Below are 19,796 nucleotides of genomic sequence, written 5' to 3' on the forward strand. Positions count from 1 at the left end.
ACAATACCTACGAAGCCCTAAAGCAAGACCCCACAAGCAGCTACAAAAAGAAAGTTATAGCTTGCCTTCAAGACTTTGAAAAGGACAAAATCATTGACCGCCTTACATATCACCGCCTTTACCCAGGGGATGCCATACCCTGCATTTACGGACTTCCTAAAATCCATAAGGAAGCTGTCCCACTCAGACCCATAGTCAGTAGCATAAACTCAGCCACTTATAACATTGCTAAACACTTTGCTACCATCCTTGCTCCTCTCATGGGGAACACCCCACACCACATCAAGAACTCCACCGACAAGGTCCAGAAACTTCCCCTGGATCCAGATGAAACCATGGTGTCCTTTGATGTAGTCTCTCTCTTCACCTGCATACCCACCACGGAGGCCGTGGAGACTGTCAGAAAACGACTACAAGAAGACAGCTCATTGGAAGACAGGACCAATTTCACCACGATCAGATTTGCACACTGTTAGACCTCTGCCTCACCACTACATACTTCAAATACAACAAAGGCTTCTACAGTCAAAAACATGGCTGTGCCATGGGCTCCTCCGTGTCACCTATTGTAGCGGGGGGAAACTCCCACTAGGTTTAAATCTGGGACTCTCCACCATTTGACCTTAGAACTGAAGAAGCTTCTCGGATGAGAGGTGAAACGTCTTCTAGCAACTTAAAGAAGTCCAGACGCTTTTCTTTGCAAGCTCCTTTGACTACGATGACCTGGATGACTGAGAACCTTCACAGACATTTTGGAGATTTACTTTCCAGGATGGTTGAGAATACATCAAGACGCTTTATGAACTGTGTTAATTCTACCTCCGTGTGCCCAGGTTACTATCCGAGGTTTGTGTCTGCCACCTGCCTGTCCTCCTGGCTGCTCAGATCTCTAAGTGCACCATCTGTCCTCATCCCTGCCTCCATGGATTCGCTTCCCACTAACTCGCTCCCCCTCTTCAGAGCCCCACGGTCCGGCTCTGGTCGTAAGCTAAATTACTATAGCCCTGTTTAGTAATGTCCCTCAATCCAACTGCTCACTAGTAATTTTCTCCCCTTTCCGTTGCAGCCCCCCACAGTCCTGATTATGGCTTCCCTGTGTAATTTGTCTTCCCGGTTTCCTTCAGTTCTGCGATTTTGCTTCCTTGGTTGTTCCGGGTCACCTTTTGTTAAAACAATAAAATCTGCACGCTCACATTAAGCGTATTGAGTCTGCTTTTGGATCCTGCTTGTGTGCATGAACTGCGGTTCATGACAATAGGAGGTTAGGGCTAGGGTACCGTCGTTCTACTGGATTTCATCCATAACCCGGCGCGTAGCATAGGAACGCTGAAAGTCATCTTTCGCGTTCCTATGGAACACCTTGGGACGTGACAAACCGTCAGTATATTACGCCTCAAGAGTGAGAACGGTCTGCTATTTTCACTGAAACAAGCTAAATTCTCTCCAAATCTTTCTTAGAATGTTATATATTTGCTGCAGATTACCATTTGAGAAAAACTGTCTCTTTGACATAATGATAATCATTATTGTACACCTATAGTTTACTACCCTACTAACTTTGAAATGTTGGCTTAACAGACAAGAGTTATCTGTTTAGCCAAAGGTAATCCATCACTCACTAGCAAATGCTGCGAAAAGAAAATACCATGAACTATTACATACCTTCTTTATTTTATTTTCTGTATTTCATGCCACAACTATGAAAGTCAATGCTAACATGGTGTGTTAGTCTATTACACACTGCTCTTGTTGTGCAAGATCTGCAATATGGTATACTATAGTTCATATATCGTATGGTTGATTCTGCTTTTTCTAGCTAGCACAAATCCACTAAACAGTAATAATCCTAAACTCTGAAAGTCCAAGCAAAGAGATGGAAAAAGAAGACATAAAAAGAAAAGAACTGTAAGAGAAATATTCAGGCACTTAGAAAAACTCTCAAATCCTTGGCTACACTTTGCTTCATGACATTGTACATGTATTTCACAGACTGATCCTGATCCCATCTTGTGGAGTAGGATATTGTCTTTTGAAGACAAGACCAACAAATTAAAGGGTTTTCAGGTATTTCACAAAACATCCAGGTATTTCACAAAACATCCACATTGCTATTTACATGTGATCCTAGCACTCAATAGCTACATATTCTCACGACGTATTCCCTTAGTCAATTTTATAACCGCTACTGTACAACATGAATTGAACATTCAGATTCAGAGAAAATACATCACTTGTTTGCAGGACAACTTAAAATTATTGTTTTGTGGAGAGAATATAATTTCTTGTACTTTTCCATATGTATCTTTTTTATCAGTACTGGTTTTCCATCGGGTTTCCATTAATCTTCAATGCTAATGTGTTTCAATTAGAACAAAGTTATAAAACAAAAACAGAATCATCAGAACAGTGTGGCCTGTTACAAAGGAATGCAATGAAGAGATAATTCTGAGACTGAAGGAAAGTAACACTACCAACAATTAGAGTCAGCTGCAACTGACATTTAGTATTGTGCTCCCTTTGCACAGTACAGACATACAAAGATTTACTCTGATTGACAACAGCAATAGCAATAAACAAAGATGCCACAAACTGAAGGAACAAATGCACAGTACAATAAAGCAACCTGTAGTTGTAGCATGTTTTTGAGTTGTCATCATGTGATCAACATACTATTACAAATATTCTGGAGGGAAACCTGGAAGTCTTGTCTGATCTCTTCATGGCACCTTTGGCATGATTATAATCTGGAAAATGTAAAAACTTGAAGGCCTGTATCCTCTAGAAAGGCCAAAGCCAGAGTTTATGTTCATGATTAGAGTAATAAAAAACAGAAATAATGATTTATAGAGGGCTTGGGATAGGAGTGAAGAGTGGAGTCAGTTACTACACTAGTCAGATAACCTTCTGCTAACCCAGCTGCTTTCTATACTGAAGCTGAATGCAAGCAAACGTAGATCTTCCATGTCTGTTTTTGTGTAGAGATCTTAGTTTGGTACAAATTCCTTCTGAGTTCCTTACAGGATAAAATGAGGGGATTGTTCCATCAGGATGTACTGGAAGAAATCCTAAGCTGTTAATGTGGCTGACTTCTGACTCTATGACTCAGACTTTGTCTCACGATTGAGTACTTCCATGAATAAAAGAAACTTCTCCAGGGTCCATGACCAAAGTCCCTCATATGTTGGTGTTACTCATCATATCCTACCCCTCAACATTAAGGGTTTTCATTTAAACTGCATTACCAAGCACATTACGTTTCCTGCTGTGGTAGCACTGAAGGCAAGAGTTCATATTCAAAACCAAATACTACACTGGATGTTATTACTTCCAGCCAACCATGCTGGAAGTAATATGTTGATATTTTAAGATCTACTTCTAACCATTAATATGCTAAAATATGAATCAAACGTCTTGAAACATTTGTTTAAAATCAGAAATATGTGTATAAATTCATAATGAACAACTCCAAAACTGAGAGAGATTATTATGAATCCTGTTCTTAACAAGACTTAGAGCCCACTGATTGTGTCCTCCAGATTGTATAAAAAACAAGAAAGCTCTTTGAAAGTTGCAATATGATGTCAGGACACATTTAAATTTCACACATTTCACATTTTCAGACAGCCTCTGTAGGAAGACATTCAAACATACATATGTTTCTGCCAAGCATAGCGTGATGTGGATGTGATGGTCAAGTTTCAACTTTGGGAAGTTCAATTAATGTCTGGATACAACCACACTCTGCAGCTTTCAAAGCCCCTGAAAATGCTTTTACTTCAAACAACCACTTAAAAGGTTTCAAGCTAAGAAAAATGTCAGTCGTGATTTAACAGTGTAAGAACCCAATGACATTTGCTGGGATGTTTGATCACTCAAATCTAATCAGACCTTGATGAAGCAGATTATTCCACTTTAAATATTCAAAATATTTAAATGAAACACTGACATCATTATAGATTGATTATTTACATATTTGAAGTTTTCAGCGGTTTTACTCTTTAATCAATAAATTTGCAATTTGTGAAAACACGCACACACACACACACACACACGGACATACCACAGATAGCTCCATCCTGTACAGGAGCTTAGTTTGTGCATTTTAAGCTGAAGTGACTTAGTTTAGTTTAGTGATTTAAAATGTTTGATAAAAGAAGTGAAGTTTTTAATGTTGCAATACACAGAAACACCATGGAATATCTAATTGCTGCAGTGATAGTATAGACTGACACGAACACATTCGATCCAACGCAAACACATTTGGAAAAAAAAGTAAATTCCAGACTTTGGACATATTTGCAGAAATGGATCATATTCATATTCCAAATGATCTTACTTTGGACTTTGACGTTTCTATGATAGCTTACCAAACAAACCAATGGACCTTCCCATTATTATCTGCAACCAGATAATGCCTAAATCAACAAGCACACTGCAAATGCAAAACATCAGATTTAGTGGTATTAAGCATGGTGTCTGACTATATGTTGGACAAGTCAGTGTTTGGTGGGTTTTATTATTGTAGGGTCTTTACCTTACAATATAAAGCGCATTGCGGCAACTGTTATTGTGGTTTGGTGCAATATAAGGAAACTGAACTGAACTGGTTGCCAGGAGAACGGTGCTTGTCTGACTGCATTGTGCCAAGTGTAAAGTTTAGTGGAAGGGGGACTATGGTGTGCTATTGTTTTTCAGGAGCTGGGCTCTGCACTTTTTGAAAAATCTTTCAAAAGTTCCCATAAACACACTCCTAAACCTCGTGGAAAGCCTTCCCAGAAGAGCTGAAGCTGTTATAGCTGCAACATTTGGGCCGACATCACATTAAACTCTATGGATTAAAAATGGGATGTCACTCAAGTTCATGTGCTTGTGAAAGCGAACCAGTAATTTTAGCAATATGGTGTATTTTAATAGCACTTTCTGGCTTTTAAACGCCTTGTTTTTATTAGCTATTTGTTTTTAGCTATGTTGTTATGGTACCACATATGACTTTACAGGCTTTTAATGTAAAGCCTCAATGCCTGACCTGTGCAGTTTATCATGGCAGCACGTCGCTAAAACCATAATAAAATAGCTTGTTATAACAAGATACTTTTATGTCATAAAAACGTATTATTTGTGCAATTACTTTTGCTACACAAAGGGGGTACTTTTAAAAATGGTTAGTAAGCTTTTCATAATAAACTTGTAAATAAAATTAAAAAGCCACATTATTGGCTACATTTAATGCTATATCCCAATTATAAACCTACATTTGAAAAGACCTTGTTGTATTGTAGCTACAAAAACCTAAAATTTAAGATTGTCAGCAATCTAGACAGATAGATCAATCAACAGATAGACGGCAAATGAAACAGACAAATGGGAAAAACAGTGTGTCATGTTTTACAAATAATTTTGCTTTTTTCAGATGTTCCACTGCCTCTACAAAAGTCATTACCATTTAAATATTTAAACCTGAGATTCGAATTTTTCAAGACTTTCTTTGTACTGTAAAAACCAAAATGTTGGTGCGGCCTTCCTCCTGTCATCGTAGTCATGAGCAAACCCTATCAAAGACAGACAGTCAAATACATTTTGATGCTCATATTACATAAAAGTTTGGTATAGTAAATGCTAAAAATGTAAAACATTTTGGTGTTCACCAGGTTTCTGCTGAACACAGTCACGGGGCCACTGCTGTCAGACAACAGTGCTTATGTCATCAGTCTCGTCTGCTTTTTTCGGCTTACTGGGGAGAGACTTGAGGTACTCCAGATGGCGTCGCGCGTCCTCCTGGTTCTGACGTACATAATACACCACATATGAAATGACCATAGCAAACCAACCGAACATGGTTACGAGCATAGCATAATCTGTGGTCCTTTTTGCCAAGTTACAGAGATCTATGTCAACCGCCAAGAACGGCTGTCCCTCCTGGTCGTGGAGCTCCGAGCTTCTGCAGAGAACCCGGGCAGCAGCCTCATGGTTATGGGCCATTCCTCCAATAGCCTGCTGAAGGGCGCAGTCACAATGCCAGGGGTTATCGTTCACAATAATCCGGGCCTTCAGTCGAGCAAAGGCATCCTTGTGTACGCTAGTGATGCGATTGTGGGAAAGGTCCAGCACCTGTAAAGTTGCCTCTATGCCAGTGAATGCACCTTCCCCTAAAGTCTCCACTGCATTGTAAGAAAGGTTTAGCTCCCTCAAAAACCTAAGTCCATGGAAGGCGAGATCGGGAACGCTGCCGATCTGGTTGTGGTCCAGCCTCAGCAAGACAGTGTCAACTGGTAGACTGGGAGGAATCTCTTTGAGGCGGGACTGACTGCAGGTAACATTGAAGCCATGGAGGTGGGAATCGCGTTGGCATATGCAGCCCTTTGGACACATGCTGGCCGAGGGAAAGCACAAGGCCATTAGGACAAGGCTCTGAAGGAGCAGGCACATGGGGATGGAGCGTGACAGCCACAAGTCCAGCAGAGTCATGCTGACCGACTGTCAGCAGCATCCCGCCTCGGGCCACAGCACCACCACTGGTCGCTTACACACATTGCATAGTAGCGACTGGCTTTCGCAATTTACCCACTGAAGATATGGAAGCGTGAACAGATGTTATCATACTGCGTTGTGGCCTGAAATGAGATAAGACAGAGTCAGTCAAACATATCAGCTAAAAATATAGTATAGTCAAAGGTTCATAATTTAAATGATCTTAAATGTGGCAGGTAAAATTTCATGAAAGTAGAATTCATGATAGATGATCAAATTTAATCAATAATCAAAATTATACAATGAATCCAAATAAGTTTTCTACCAGTGAAAGATATTCATTCATTGGATTCATTGGATATTCATTCTGCTAAAGAGAATGAATATCCAGAGCCTGACTTTACCAACAGCATCATCAGAATAAAAGTGTTTCTGAAAGACTAAGAGTAAAACCTTTTATACTGGATTAGTGCATAATCATAAAATGTATGATTGATCTGTTTAGTAGTAATATGATGAAATAATAGTGCAAGCATTATCTTACTCTTGTCAATAGAATCAAAATTTAACACAAGTAGAGATAAAAAGATGAATGCTGAATAATTCTGAGGCTTATCATACCATCTGTTAAGTATAACACAATGCTGGATACCCAAACAGGATATGCAAAAGTGGGTGTGCATATGGGCAATGTTTTACTTTAGTGATGCTCCACACAATTTCAGTCTCAGAAGATGAGACAATGGAAGCCACAGGGCGTGAAGGTGGATGTCAGACAAGATCAGACTATCGGTGTGCACGGGTTGGATGTCAGGATGGAGAGTGTCTCCAGGGCGGAGAGGCTGGTAACTGGAGGTGACTTCAGTGGACATGTAGGTCGAGTGAACAGAGGTGACAAGTATATATGTATTAAGGAGAGGCATGCAGAAGGACAGATGGTGGATTTTGCCAAAAGGACAGAAACGGCCATGGTGACCATGTAGCCTACTTCAAGAAGAAGCAACATAGAGTGAGGTATAAGAGTAGAAGAAGGTAGACCATATCTAATGCAGAAGGTGCAATCTGAAAAGGACAGGAGATTATAAAATGTAGAAAGGATTGTAGATTGTAGAATGACTCTGGAAATCAAAATGTGGAAGCAAGTGAAGGCAGAGCAACGATGAAATGGTGAAAGCTGGAGTTGAGACAGGTTCTGTGTGGTAGAGACGAATTACCAGGTGACTGTGAAAATACAGCTGCAGTAGTGTGGGAGACTGCCAAGAAGGTGTTTGGTGTATCCACTGGAAAATATTCAAAGAGTTTAGTAATGAACACATTTGATAGCCAGGGAGACGAAGAAAACACCAGCAAACTTTATGGGAAACTATGCATAACACAAAGAGAGAGCTGGCAAAGCAAAAGGCTCAAAGCGAGTTATATCTGAGGCTGGACAATAAAGAAGAAGAAAAGCATTTGTATCAATTAGCAGAGAGAAAGACGGCAAGACTGAGCTGTGAAAAGATGTGCAACAGGTTAGTGTGAGTAAGGAGATGTGAAATGTGTTAACAAATGAAGACTGTCTTCCTTCTCTCCCCCCAACCAATCACAGCAGATGGCCCCGCCCCTCCCTGAGCCTGGTTCTGCCGGAGGTTTCTTCCTGTTAAAAGGGAGTTTTTCCTTCCCACTGTCACCAAAGTGCTTGCTCATAGGGGGTCATATGATTGTTGGGTTTTTCTCTGTATGTAGTGTTGTAGGGTCGACCTTACAATATAAAGCGCCTTGAGGCGGCTGTTGTTGTGATTTGGGGCTGTATAAATAAAACTGAACTGAATTGAACTGAATTGAAAGACTGATGCAGTACTTTGAGGAGCTGCTGCATAAAGAATATTAGACAGAGGAATGGTAGTGAATCAGGAAACACATCACTAAAAGCAGGAAATAAAGAAAGCTACTAAGATGATGAAGATAGAAAAGGTTTGGTCCGGATCACATTCACTACATTGCCAAAAGTACTTACTCACTCATCAGGTGTTCCAATCAATTCCATTCAAATCAGTTCAATTCAATTTTATTTATACAGCACCAAATCACAACAACAGTTACCTAAAGGCGATTATTTTAAAGTAAAACCCCTACAATAATACAAAGAAAACAAAGAAAACCCAACAATCATATGACCCCCTATGAGCAAGCACTTTGGTGACAGTGGGAAGGAAAAACTCCCTTTTAACAGGAAGAAACCTCCAGCAGAACCAGGCTCAGAGAGGGGCGGGGCCATCTGCTGTGATTGGGGTGAGTGGAGCAAAACAGAACAAGGACATGCTGTAGAAGAGAGCCAGATATTAATAACAACTAATAATTACAGGCAGAGTGGTCTAAAAAACACTGTAGGTGAAAAAGGTGAGTGAAGAAGAAACACCCAGTGCATCATGGGAATCCCCGGCAGCCTACGTCTATTGCAGCATAACTAAGGGAGGATTCAGGGTCACCTGGTCCAGCCCTAACTATATGCTTTAGCAAAAAGGAAAGTTTGAAGCCTAATCTTGAAAGTAGAGATAGTGTCTGTCTCCTGAATTCAAACTGGAAGCTGGTTCCACAGAAGAGGGGCCTGAAAACTGAAGGCTCTGCCTCCCATTCTACTTTTAAATACTCTAGGAACAACAAGTAGGCCTGCAGAGCGAGAGCGAAGTGCTCTAATGGGTGATATGATATATGGTATCATAATGTTTAGCCTTTCTATAAAATACTGATATTTGCTTGCAGCACACAGAATAGAGATTTTGCTCATCGAACAGGCAAGACAGAAGACAGAAAGTGATCTAAGTGATCCATTGTGTCATAATTGATTACTTATGTTTTGGAAATCAAAGCATGAAACAATTACTTACCGCACTGCTAATGTTCTGTTATAAAATGCAAAATCTCAATTTATACATTAATTAAGTGTTGTTTCCTGCAAAATCCAGCAATTACTGCAATACAAATAGGCAGGCAGAAAGCACTCAACAACCATATCTATGTAAATGACACATGGACTGATTCTTATTTAGAGCTTTTCTGCTCTCCCGAAGCCCTTAAGGCGTTTTATACAACATGCCTCATTCACACAAACACTTTCGTCTTTCTATCTACCGATTATGCATATTCATAGAGCAACTTGGGCTTAGCATCCTGTCCAAGGATAGTTGACATGCAGGGATTTAACCATATATTTCTGCCTGAAATATGTTCTGCAAGTCAGTATTTTGACCTGAGCTACAGACATGTGAATGTGTATTTCTGCTGGAAATATGTGGTGCATTGTTGCTTTACGAGACCCGGAGCTTTGTCACTATTAGTAATCCTCACATTTACTCTTTCCAAATAAATTAACAGTCACAGTGATCACAGTCTTGCAGAATTTATGCTCGAACAGAGCGAGCGTGTTCAACGTCTGCACTACTGCAGAGCCAGTCCGTCTGCCTGCAGTGAGCTCTGCTGTCAGATGAAGTATGTGCTACGACTGGTGTGTGGGCCTCTGTCGCTCGTGTTGTTGTTGGTCTGTGAGCTGCGAAGAAGAGCAAAGACAGCGAGTGTTAAACACAGTGAAAAGTGTCACTGCAGCCACTGTCTGTGCTTTTCATGCTTTATTTTTTGATCACTGAAGTTGTTTTGCAGTTCTCTGGTGGTCTCCCTGCTTTATTCTGGCCCACTTATCACCAAAACAGGTAGGAGATTATTATTAGTCATTAGCATTCAACCCAGTCTTAATGAGGACTATACAAACAGCGCTTGCTGCCTCCACAGACTACGTTGTAGTCTGTGTACTTAAGAAGTTATTAACAACTCATATCTATTTTGTAATATTTTCCTATATCTTTTCTTGGGACTGTCCAATTAAAAACACCATCATCATTATCTGACCCCTCAACCTGAATGTAGGGAATAAAGCACACAAAGTTTATGGGAAACTGCAGAAACTGGCATCCTCACAATAAACGCTTTGCTGTTATTCAGCTGCAGTGCATCGTCTCTACTGCACTGAAACTATTGTTGCCTCTTAATGATGTTGAAATATGAGCCTTCTCCTCCCATCTCTGCTCGTCTGTAAAACTGTCTTACTGAACGCCACTGATGTGCTTTGTACTAAATGTATTTTCCCATTTTTATGCAGTTCAGAGTATGTTACCAAAACTGAAGTTAAGACATCTGCAAATTTTGTGAGACCATGTGGAATTTATAATAATATGTAACTTTAAAATTATGCAAAGGTGATTTCTACATGATGGACAAGTCAGAATGTGCCTTTTTATTTTATTGAAGCTGTGCATAGCTGCATTCTTAAAACTGCCATCAGCAGTGATGGGAATAACGGCATTAAAAGTAACAGCGTTACTTTGTAACAAGTAATCTAACTAATTACTATTTCTATCGTTACAATGCTGTTACCGTTACTAACAAGAAAATGTGGTCGCGTTACTATTTTTCAACAAACAGACGGTTGAAGCTGTGTTCAGCTTACAGCATCTTATATCAGCTGCAGGAAGTAGCTGTAAGTAATCCGGGTGCTGCAGCTTTAAGCAGCTGCACGCTCCCGTGGGCGGCATTCACTTTCTGCCCGACGATCACTTTTTGGCACAACACCTGAAGCTCAGGGGGCAAAACAGTCGCATGAGTGCTGCTGTTTGACTGAAGAAGAATAAAGTAGTCGTGCTAAGCCAATCACATGACCACTTTAAGATGACAAAGCAACAAGGTGATATATACCATTTTTTAATTTGTGTTGATAGGCCACGTAAAACCAGAGTCATGATAAACAATATATATGCCTGTTTTTCCTCAATAGTTTCGTCACGTTTACTGTCTAAGGACAGCGCAGCGAGCACTCTCTGCTTATCACCAAAAAATAAAAAAACAGCCCGTCTGTGTTGGTGGAAAAATGCAAAGAATGATATGGCAACATGACATTGGGTTGTTCAGGAAGACGGGGAAGTTTTAGGAGAGAGAGAGAGAGAGTTTTGAGATGTGGGAGATTTGTGACATTTAGCGTGTTTGGAGTGTGTAGTTAATGTGTTGTCTTGTGTAGTTAGTTAGTGGTGTTTTGGATAGTTTTGTGTTGTGTGTCAGAACAATGAGGCGACTGCTGAATGTTACAGATGTTACCAAAAAGCCACCAAAGGCAGATTACAGTGTAAACACTGTCTCCAGGTAGAAACAGCAGTGATACACCTGCTGCTGTCAGACCTGCAGGTATCAGGCTGTGATGTTCTCCTTTATAGTGGACAGAAATTATTTTTTGGAGTGGCACAAATAATTTGTGTGCCATGTTATTTAATGCAGAACAGCTGATTGTTCTGTAAATAGTTTGAAATGGTTATAAAAAAGGGTAAAAGGTAAATGGCTGCAAATAACTTTGCTGTTTTGATTTAATGTTTTTTTTTCTGATTTTAGATGAGTATGCCAAAATGGAAACGTAACTGTAAAATTACAGTTATGTTTCCCAATTGTGTCTGTGCACTGTTCAGAACTCGTGGAGGTCTTAGCAGTCAGATGCAGGCTGTTTTATATCCCAAGAGAGTTTACTGTGGTGATCATCGTTGCTGTTTACATCCCACCCAGTGCTAGCACTAATGCTAAAGCTAGTGGAACACTCAGTGAACTCTACAAGATTATCAGTGATCTGCGAACAGCCCACCCTGACAGCTTCTTCATCGTCGCCGGGGATTTAAACAATGCCACACTTAAATCAGTTCTACCCAAGTTTCATCAGAACATTGACTTTGCAACAAGAGGGGACAACATGTTAGACCTTGTTTACCCAAACATCCAGCATGCATACAAGGCTTCACCCCTCCCCTACATTGGACAATCAGACCACATCTCCATACTTCTCACCCCAGTCTACAGACCCATCAACAAACAGAGGGGTGAGAACATGGCCAGAGGGGGCCATACCTGTTCTGCAAGATTGCTTTGAATGTGCAGACTGGGATATGTTTAGAGAAGCTCCTACATACACAGACACCGTGGACCTGGTGAAGTACATAACCTCAGCGACCAGCTGCATCAGCAAATCAGCATTGAGGATGTCACTGTCTCCAAGACCGTCATCAGCCAGTGGTTCCCAAACCTTTTTTGCTAGGCGCCCCTTTGTTTTACAAGAAAAATCCCCCCCGCGCACAAACACATCCTCCAACAACACACACCCATATTTTGTTTTCACACGGTTTATTTCACACCTCAAACATTTAGTAAACAATTAAACAAATACAAGTAAACTGCAATAAATTACAGGTAGCAATAAAATAAGCTACTAACTCTTTTACGCTACGTCCACACACGGAGCTGTTTCTGTGCATTTGGGCTTTTCGTCCACGTAAACAGCGTTTCAAATCACCGAAAACTGAGATTTTTTTAAATCTCTGTTTTTGCGTTTACGTGTGGACGAGGAATACAGAGTTCGTCACTCAACGTCAAAGGTATGCGCCTTTTTTCACGTCACGCTGTGCGCCACGTTATTGTTTACATGAGATGAATTGCAGAATGGCAGATAGAGACAAAATACTGTTAATCTGACTGTCTGCAGGTTTTACACGCAGTTACTGTCCCTCCATTTACAAAGGCAGAGGCGTCACGGTGTGATTATTTTACATGTAGTTGTTTTTTTCCTGTGTAATAATATTCAACATCGATATCAATACATTTATCAAAAAATGCCTCTCTGTGCAAAATGGGTTCAAAAACATAAACAGCTGTGGGATCCTGTTTGTCCGTGATTTGAACCGGGGGACAAATCGTGGCAGGATCAGCCTGATGTTATTTGTATCCCGCTGCAACTTTACTGTATACAGAGCTAACATCTCCAAAATGTCAGGAGTCGTTAGTCATTACAAGAAGTGTTTGTAAACTAAAAATCAAGAATGTGGGATCCTGTTTGTCCGTGATTTGAACAGCCCAGCGCTGCTCCCGACGCAGGGAAAACCAATCCTGCAGGGAGACCTACCTCTGCACTTGTGCAGGTGAAGCCAAAGGGAAGATTTGCTTCACCATATTTTCTAGTCTTTGGCTTAGAATGAAGTTGGTTTGGAAACATATTTGGCGATGCTTCATCTCCTGCTTTGCGTTTGTGTGGGCGCCCCGTCAAAAAACCTGTCCATTATGCTAGCAGCGTTCTTTTTTTTTTTCATACTGCGCCCCCCTGCATTGGCTCTGCAAAGTCCGCTGACTTGGTTCAACATTACTTGGCAACAGGGAAAGTGAGGCAGGTTGCACTGGTGCATTTGTGACAGCTTCACTTGAAATGCCTTCACCGCATCATACATGTCATGTCCATGAACTGACAGGTTTCCTCGCTGAGCTCAAAAACTCGATTGAGACCTTTCCCACAACTCAGCCAACGGACCTCTGTATGATCTATTTCCCACATAAAAGACTGAAATTAACAGTGATTTAAACCTTTAGTTCGGATCAAATTTACGGTTTGCGTCACGGTGATCATTACATGCTCCATTTTTAGGACTTTACCACACAGCCTTTCCTGGTGTATGATGCAGTGATATGCTGTTAACTCACCGGTACAGTTCTCCTCCTGCATCTTTACTCGCATCCTGCTGACTAGTCCGCTTTTTTCACCGCACAACACCGGCGCTCCATCTGTTATAAGTCCAACAAGTTTGTCATATCGGTTACACTTTGACATATGTTTTAAAAAATTTATTTTTCTGTTGTTGTCCCGTGCATCGATTTAATGTTCAATATTTCCTCTCCACAGATGAAGATGGCCAGCTGTGCAATGCCCATCATGTCTATACTTTCATCCACAGCCGAGTATGCAATAACGTTTTTGCTTCTTTCACACAACTGTGTTCTTAAATCAGTGGCCATCTGGAGTCGGGTGACGTAGGCGGTCAAGATGGCAGCTTGAATGGGGAAGCTCCGTCACAGCGGCAGCTAATTTGCATTAGACTTAGAGAATTACGCTACACAACACTTACAAAATATAACCTCAGGACAGTGGGAAGCTTGAAGACTCTTTGTGAAAGCTCAGAAATGCCGAGTCACCAACAAAAACTTACGCTTCGACGGCAAGAAGGCGCTAGCAAGGAAACCACAGCGAAAGCTAATGATGTGCACCCGCCCTCACCTCCAATGTCGGATACTATTCAGACTGCTACAACTGAACAAATGGCCAAAGACATTGCAAGTATTTACGTGCTACTTAAGGAAACCTCCGAGACACAAGAGAGCAAGCTGAATGCTATCCAAACTGCTACGAGGGCAGTGGAGGCTAAGCTAGCGGATATGGTTACTCGAATAAGCAACGCTGAGTCTCGTCTAGATTTCCTTGAGGATGCTAGCAGAGTGCTAAAGGAAAATCCTCCTGCTACTAGTGACGAAGTGAACGCTCTACGACAGAAATTAGACGACCTCGAAAACAGAGGACGGAGAAACAACCTGCGCTTCGCCGGCTTTCCAGAGGGCTCCTGAAGGTCGACTTCCTGGGCGGGCTGGAGATTGACCGCGCACACCGCAGCCTGGTGAGACGCAAACCTGACGTTCATCCCCCGAGGGTCATCATCGCCCGATTTCTGCGGTTTCAGAACAGGGAACGGATCATGGAAGCTGCGCAGATGCTGGGACAGCTGAACTGGAACGGCCACCGCATTATGATCTTCCCTGACTACTCCAAACTTGTCACGGACAAACGAGCGGCATTTAATCCCTGTAAATGGCTGCTGCACGAAAGGAAGATAAAGTTCTCCCTACTGTTCCCAGCGGTGCTGGTGCTGAAAATGACGGAGGGCAGACGTGAGTTTACTGACCCCAAAAAAGCCCAGGACTACATTCTGTCTTTACCTTGAGTTATTTACAGTCAGGGCGTGGATTTAAACGCTACCCTTTTTTTTCCTTTTCGCCCTAGCGTTAATTAACACGCTATACACGCTATACTTTGCACCTCTTAACTGTTTAGTTTAAATATTATAGGGCTTCGCAGTTTTATTTGATTTATTCAGTTGTGCTACTTTTGAGAATACAACACAATCTGCGTTGGTAGAGAAGCTCACTAAGACTATTAAATTCCTCTTTTAGTAATTCAGTTGTCATGAAGCCCTTTTCAGTTTGTCAGGGGACAGTTCTAACCAACCTGCATAGAGGTCTGTTCAGTTAGCTAAGTCCCAGAATGACTGTTTTACTCATATTACAACGACTTAATATGCTGCTGCTGCTGGCGACGGGTCCTGTTTATGACTGTTCGACTGGTTAGAGTCATGGACCATAAAGTTTATGTTTTGCTTTCTGGGGCTCATAGCCCACCTGAGGGTGACTAGTGTTCTCGGTTGCCCCAGACGTATCTGTTTAAATGTTTATTGTCCACTCTGTATTGAACTCCTGGTTCTAATAATAAGTTACCCCACTGCTATACGTCTGATACGTATTGCATGATGGCGAATAAGCAATAAAGGGCCTTTACTTTGATGACCTGGAATGTAAAGGGCCTTAACCATCCAATCAAAAAAAAAGAAGATCATGACATTTATCAAATCAAAAAAAGTTGACATTGTCTTTCTTCAAGAGACTCACTTGTCTCCCCAAGAGTCAGATAAACTTTGGCGTGATTGGGTGGGTCAGGTATTTTTTTCGTGTGGCAGCAGTCAGAGTAGGGGTGTCACAATTTTAATTCATAAGCAGTTACAGTTTAAATGCTCCCGGATGGTTAAGGATGAAGATGGGCGGACATTGCTACTCTTGGCTGAGATTCAAGGCCATAGGATGATTTTAAGCAATATCTATGCACCAAACATCGACGACCCCACCTTTTTTGGAAACTTGGAATGCAAAATTAGTGATATGGGCGACTACCCGATCCTGATAGCAGGGGACTTCAATTTGGTCATGGATGATATACTGGATCGAAGCACTCCCTCACAGCGACACTCTAGATCAGCTTCGGTCGCTATAAAAATGTGTAGGACCTTGGGTTTGGTGGACGTATGGAGAGTATTCAACCCATCCACAAGAGATTACACCTTTTATTCTGCCCCCCACAACACTCTGTCAAGAATAGATTATTTTCTCGTGTCAAATTCTATCATGCCCTCAGCAATGTCTTGCTCTATTGGTAGTATACACGTTTCTGACCACGCCTCGGTGCTCCTGCATCTGAGCTCATTTGGTAGCCCCCCCAAGTCTCCCAGATGGAGGCTAAACTCAAGCCTTTTACATGATCCCAACTTTTTCCACTCCTTGAGAGAGCAGATCAATTCTTATATCGAAATTAACCTCTCTACAGCTCCCAGTGCGGGTGTAGCATGGGAAGCTTTGAAAGCCTTTATTAGAGGGTTCATCATCCAGCATGCCTCATATAAGAAAAGAACTGCTCTGACCAAGCAGATAGACCTGGAGAGGAAGATTGCCATAGCTGAAGCCGCTTTTAAGGCAGACATGAGCTCAGCAAATCTGACCCACCTAACTAGACTTAAATATGAGTTTAACTCAATTTTGACTCAGAAAATGGAGTTTTCTCTATTTCGGGCTAGGCAGAAATACTTCGAAGATGGAGATAAACCTGGCAAACTGCTTGCAAGATATATTAAACAAAAAGAAGCTCAGACTATCATAGCAGCAATTAGAGCACAGGATGGCACTATGGTGTCAAAACCCTCTGAAGTGAATGAAGCCTTTAGAGATTTCTATATGCAACTCTACTCCTCAGAAATACAAGCAAACTCTCAGGAAATTAACAGTTTTCTCTCCCCCCTCAACCTCCCAACTCTCTCTAAGACACAGGTGGACTCCCTGGACGCCCCAATTTCAAAGGAAGAGATCTTAAGGGTAATCAAAAATCTCCCAATTGACAAGGCCCCTGGGTTGGATGGGTTTACAGCAGAGTTTTACAGGAACTTTGCAGATGAGCTTTCCCCTTTACTCCTGCAAATGTTTGAGGAGGCCCTGGATAAGGGCAGCCTGCCACCAACACTGTCAGAGGCACTTATTTCCCTTGTCTTAAAGAAAAACAAAGACCCGCTTGACTGTAAGAGTTACAGACCAATAAGCTTGATCAATTGCGATTGCAAAATTTTAGCCAAGTTACTAGCAACCAGATTAGATAAGGTCATGACTTACTTAATACACCCCGACCAAGTTGGTTTTATTCGGACTCGCTGCTCTGCCGATAATATTAGACGCCTAATTGATATTATGTGGGCAACCCAGAATAAATCCCCTACGGGGGACTTTTCTCCAGCTATAGCCCTCTCCCTAGATGCAGAGAAAGCATTCGACAGGGTGGAGTGGCGTTTTCTATTTTGTGTAATGGAAGCATTTGGCTTTGGCCCAAAATTCATAAGGTGGGTCAAACTTCTCTACAACAATCCAAGAGCATCAATACTAACGAACCGTATTATATCACAGTCCTTCGACCTCCACAGGGGTACAAGACAGGGCTGCCCACTGAGTCCTCTGCTTTTTGCTTTAGCTTTAGAGCCTCTGGCAGCGACAATACGTAGAGACCCTGATTTTCCAGGTATCCAGGTCCACAATAATAATCACAAATTGATGCTCTATGCTGATGACGCCCTGGTCCTAATATCGCAGCCAGAACGCTCTCTACCTGCTCTCTTAAGAATTATTAACCGGTTCTCTAATATATCAGGATATAGAGTAAATTGGTCAAAGTCTGAAGCGCTCCCTCTGACAGCCTTCTGCCCCAAAACCCTGTTCCAGCCGGGGGATTTCAGCTGGCCTCAGACTGGTATTAAATACTTGGGCATTACATTCCCCCGTTTGTTATACAACATAGTTCAGGCTAATTTTGAAGCTCTATTGGACAAGTTCAGAACCGACATAATTAGATGGTCCCCTTTGTTTCTCACCCTTTGGGGTAAAGTTAACATCATCAAAATGAATTGTGCTCCAAAATTTAATTACCTACTACAAACACTCCCGCTAAAAATCCCATCAAAATATTTTCATCAATTTGACAGATTATGCAACCAATTCATATGGAATAACAGACGCCCTAGAATAAAGCTTAAAAAGCTACAGCAGCCAGTGGAGTCGGGTGGCCTGGGGGTCCCAAATCTACTATTTTACCATTATGCTTTCAGTCTGAGACACATGGTTCACTGGGCTCTCCCTCCAGAATGAGCCCCCCCCCCATGGCTTAGTCTGGAGAGTACTTTGTGCTCACCACTCCCTCTGATGCACATTTTAACCACCAAGCTCCCACCAGATATACAAACCCACCCCATTCTTTCTTTTCTGCAGACGGTCTGGAAGAAGGTGGCCTTGCTACTAAATTTTAACTCCCACCTTCATACTGAGGCTTCCATATGGCTCAATCCCCAACTCTGCATTAATAAGTCGCCATTTTTCTGGAGACTGTGGGTCCAGAGAGGGATACTTGTTCTCGGAGACCTGTATCAGGGGAGGATTCTCAAGTCCTTCAACGACCTTAAAGCACAGTTTCAGTTGCCACAAAGTCAGTTTTGGAGGTACTTGCAGCTCCGGCACTAATTGCTCAAAACCTTTGGTTCCTCCTCCACACCACCTCCAACTATTGAATATCTCAGCTACATCAAAAAAATCTTTGGGGGGGGGTTGTGAAGTCTCTAAATATTACTCAATGCTTATTAAGGGCACGAGTAAAGGGCTACCCGCCCTCCAGTTAGCTTGGGAATCTGACCTTGGTGTGGCTTTTACAGATCAGGAATGGACTACAATTTTGCAGAATAGTAAAAAGGTGTCCAGGGAAGTTAGAACGAGACTAATCCAATTCAAATTACTACACCAAATTTACTGGTCGCCACACAGACTGTATAGGGCGAACCTCATACAGTCCCCTGAATGCTGGAGATGTCAGACTGGGGTAGGCACATTGACCCATATGATTTGGAGCTGTCCTAAAACCCAAATCTTTTGGACTGAGATACATGACTTTATCAAATCAACCATACGATGGGATATTCCTTTTTCACCAAGACTATTTGTTTTGGGGAACCCATCACTCCTTAAATATGCTCCGCCTAAGGCTGCTGAGTGGGTACAGACTGCATTGATGCTGGGGCGTAAACTCATTATCTCCCAGTGGAAGGCCCCTTCCACCCCACCTGTCTCTGTATGGCATATTCAACTAGGGAGACTCGCTACACTAGAACAACTCTCATACAGGCTCCTGAATAAAGTGGAGAGTTTCCATCTGAAGTGGGATCCATATCTGTCCAGAATAAAACGAACAGACTAGACCTTAGAGTGGGACAGACATTGGAATTCTGACAAAGCACTCTCAGGGATGTCAGAGTGTGGCATGCAGTAAGACCCACATAGTCAAAGGCTGGCTGTTTTTGTTTCTTTTTTGTATGTTGGTTTTT

General features: G+C 41.8%; 1 protein-coding gene across 3 annotated transcripts in view; it reads right to left on the reverse strand.

Moving 5' to 3' along the window:
• Window positions 1-1,659: 1,659 nt before the first annotated feature.
• The window catches only part of lrrc3b (leucine rich repeat containing 3B), a 33,616-nt gene continuing 15,479 nt past the window's right edge, over window positions 1,660-19,796 (reverse strand). For 2 of the 3 annotated variants that reach the window (XM_085262826.1, XM_085262828.1), the window contains 2 exons: window positions 7,683-7,748; window positions 1,660-6,611 (listed from right to left, as the gene is read on the reverse strand). In XM_085262826.1, coding sequence (XP_085118952.1) covers window positions 5,683-6,465 — 783 coding nt within the window. In that variant the 5' untranslated portion in view covers window positions 6,466-6,611; window positions 7,683-7,748 and the 3' untranslated portion in view covers window positions 1,660-5,682. The remainder of the gene's footprint in view (window positions 6,612-7,682; window positions 7,749-19,796) is intronic. The other variant, XM_085262827.1, reaches the window with a different exon arrangement.

The sequence above is a fragment of the Mchenga conophoros genome, linkage group LG22 (assembly GCF_057382185.1).
Source record: "Mchenga conophoros isolate Kocher_MC1m ecotype Shallow Benthic linkage group LG22, M_conophoros_male_GT1.1, whole genome shotgun sequence".
Taxonomy (NCBI): domain Eukaryota; kingdom Metazoa; phylum Chordata; class Actinopteri; order Cichliformes; family Cichlidae; genus Mchenga; species Mchenga conophoros.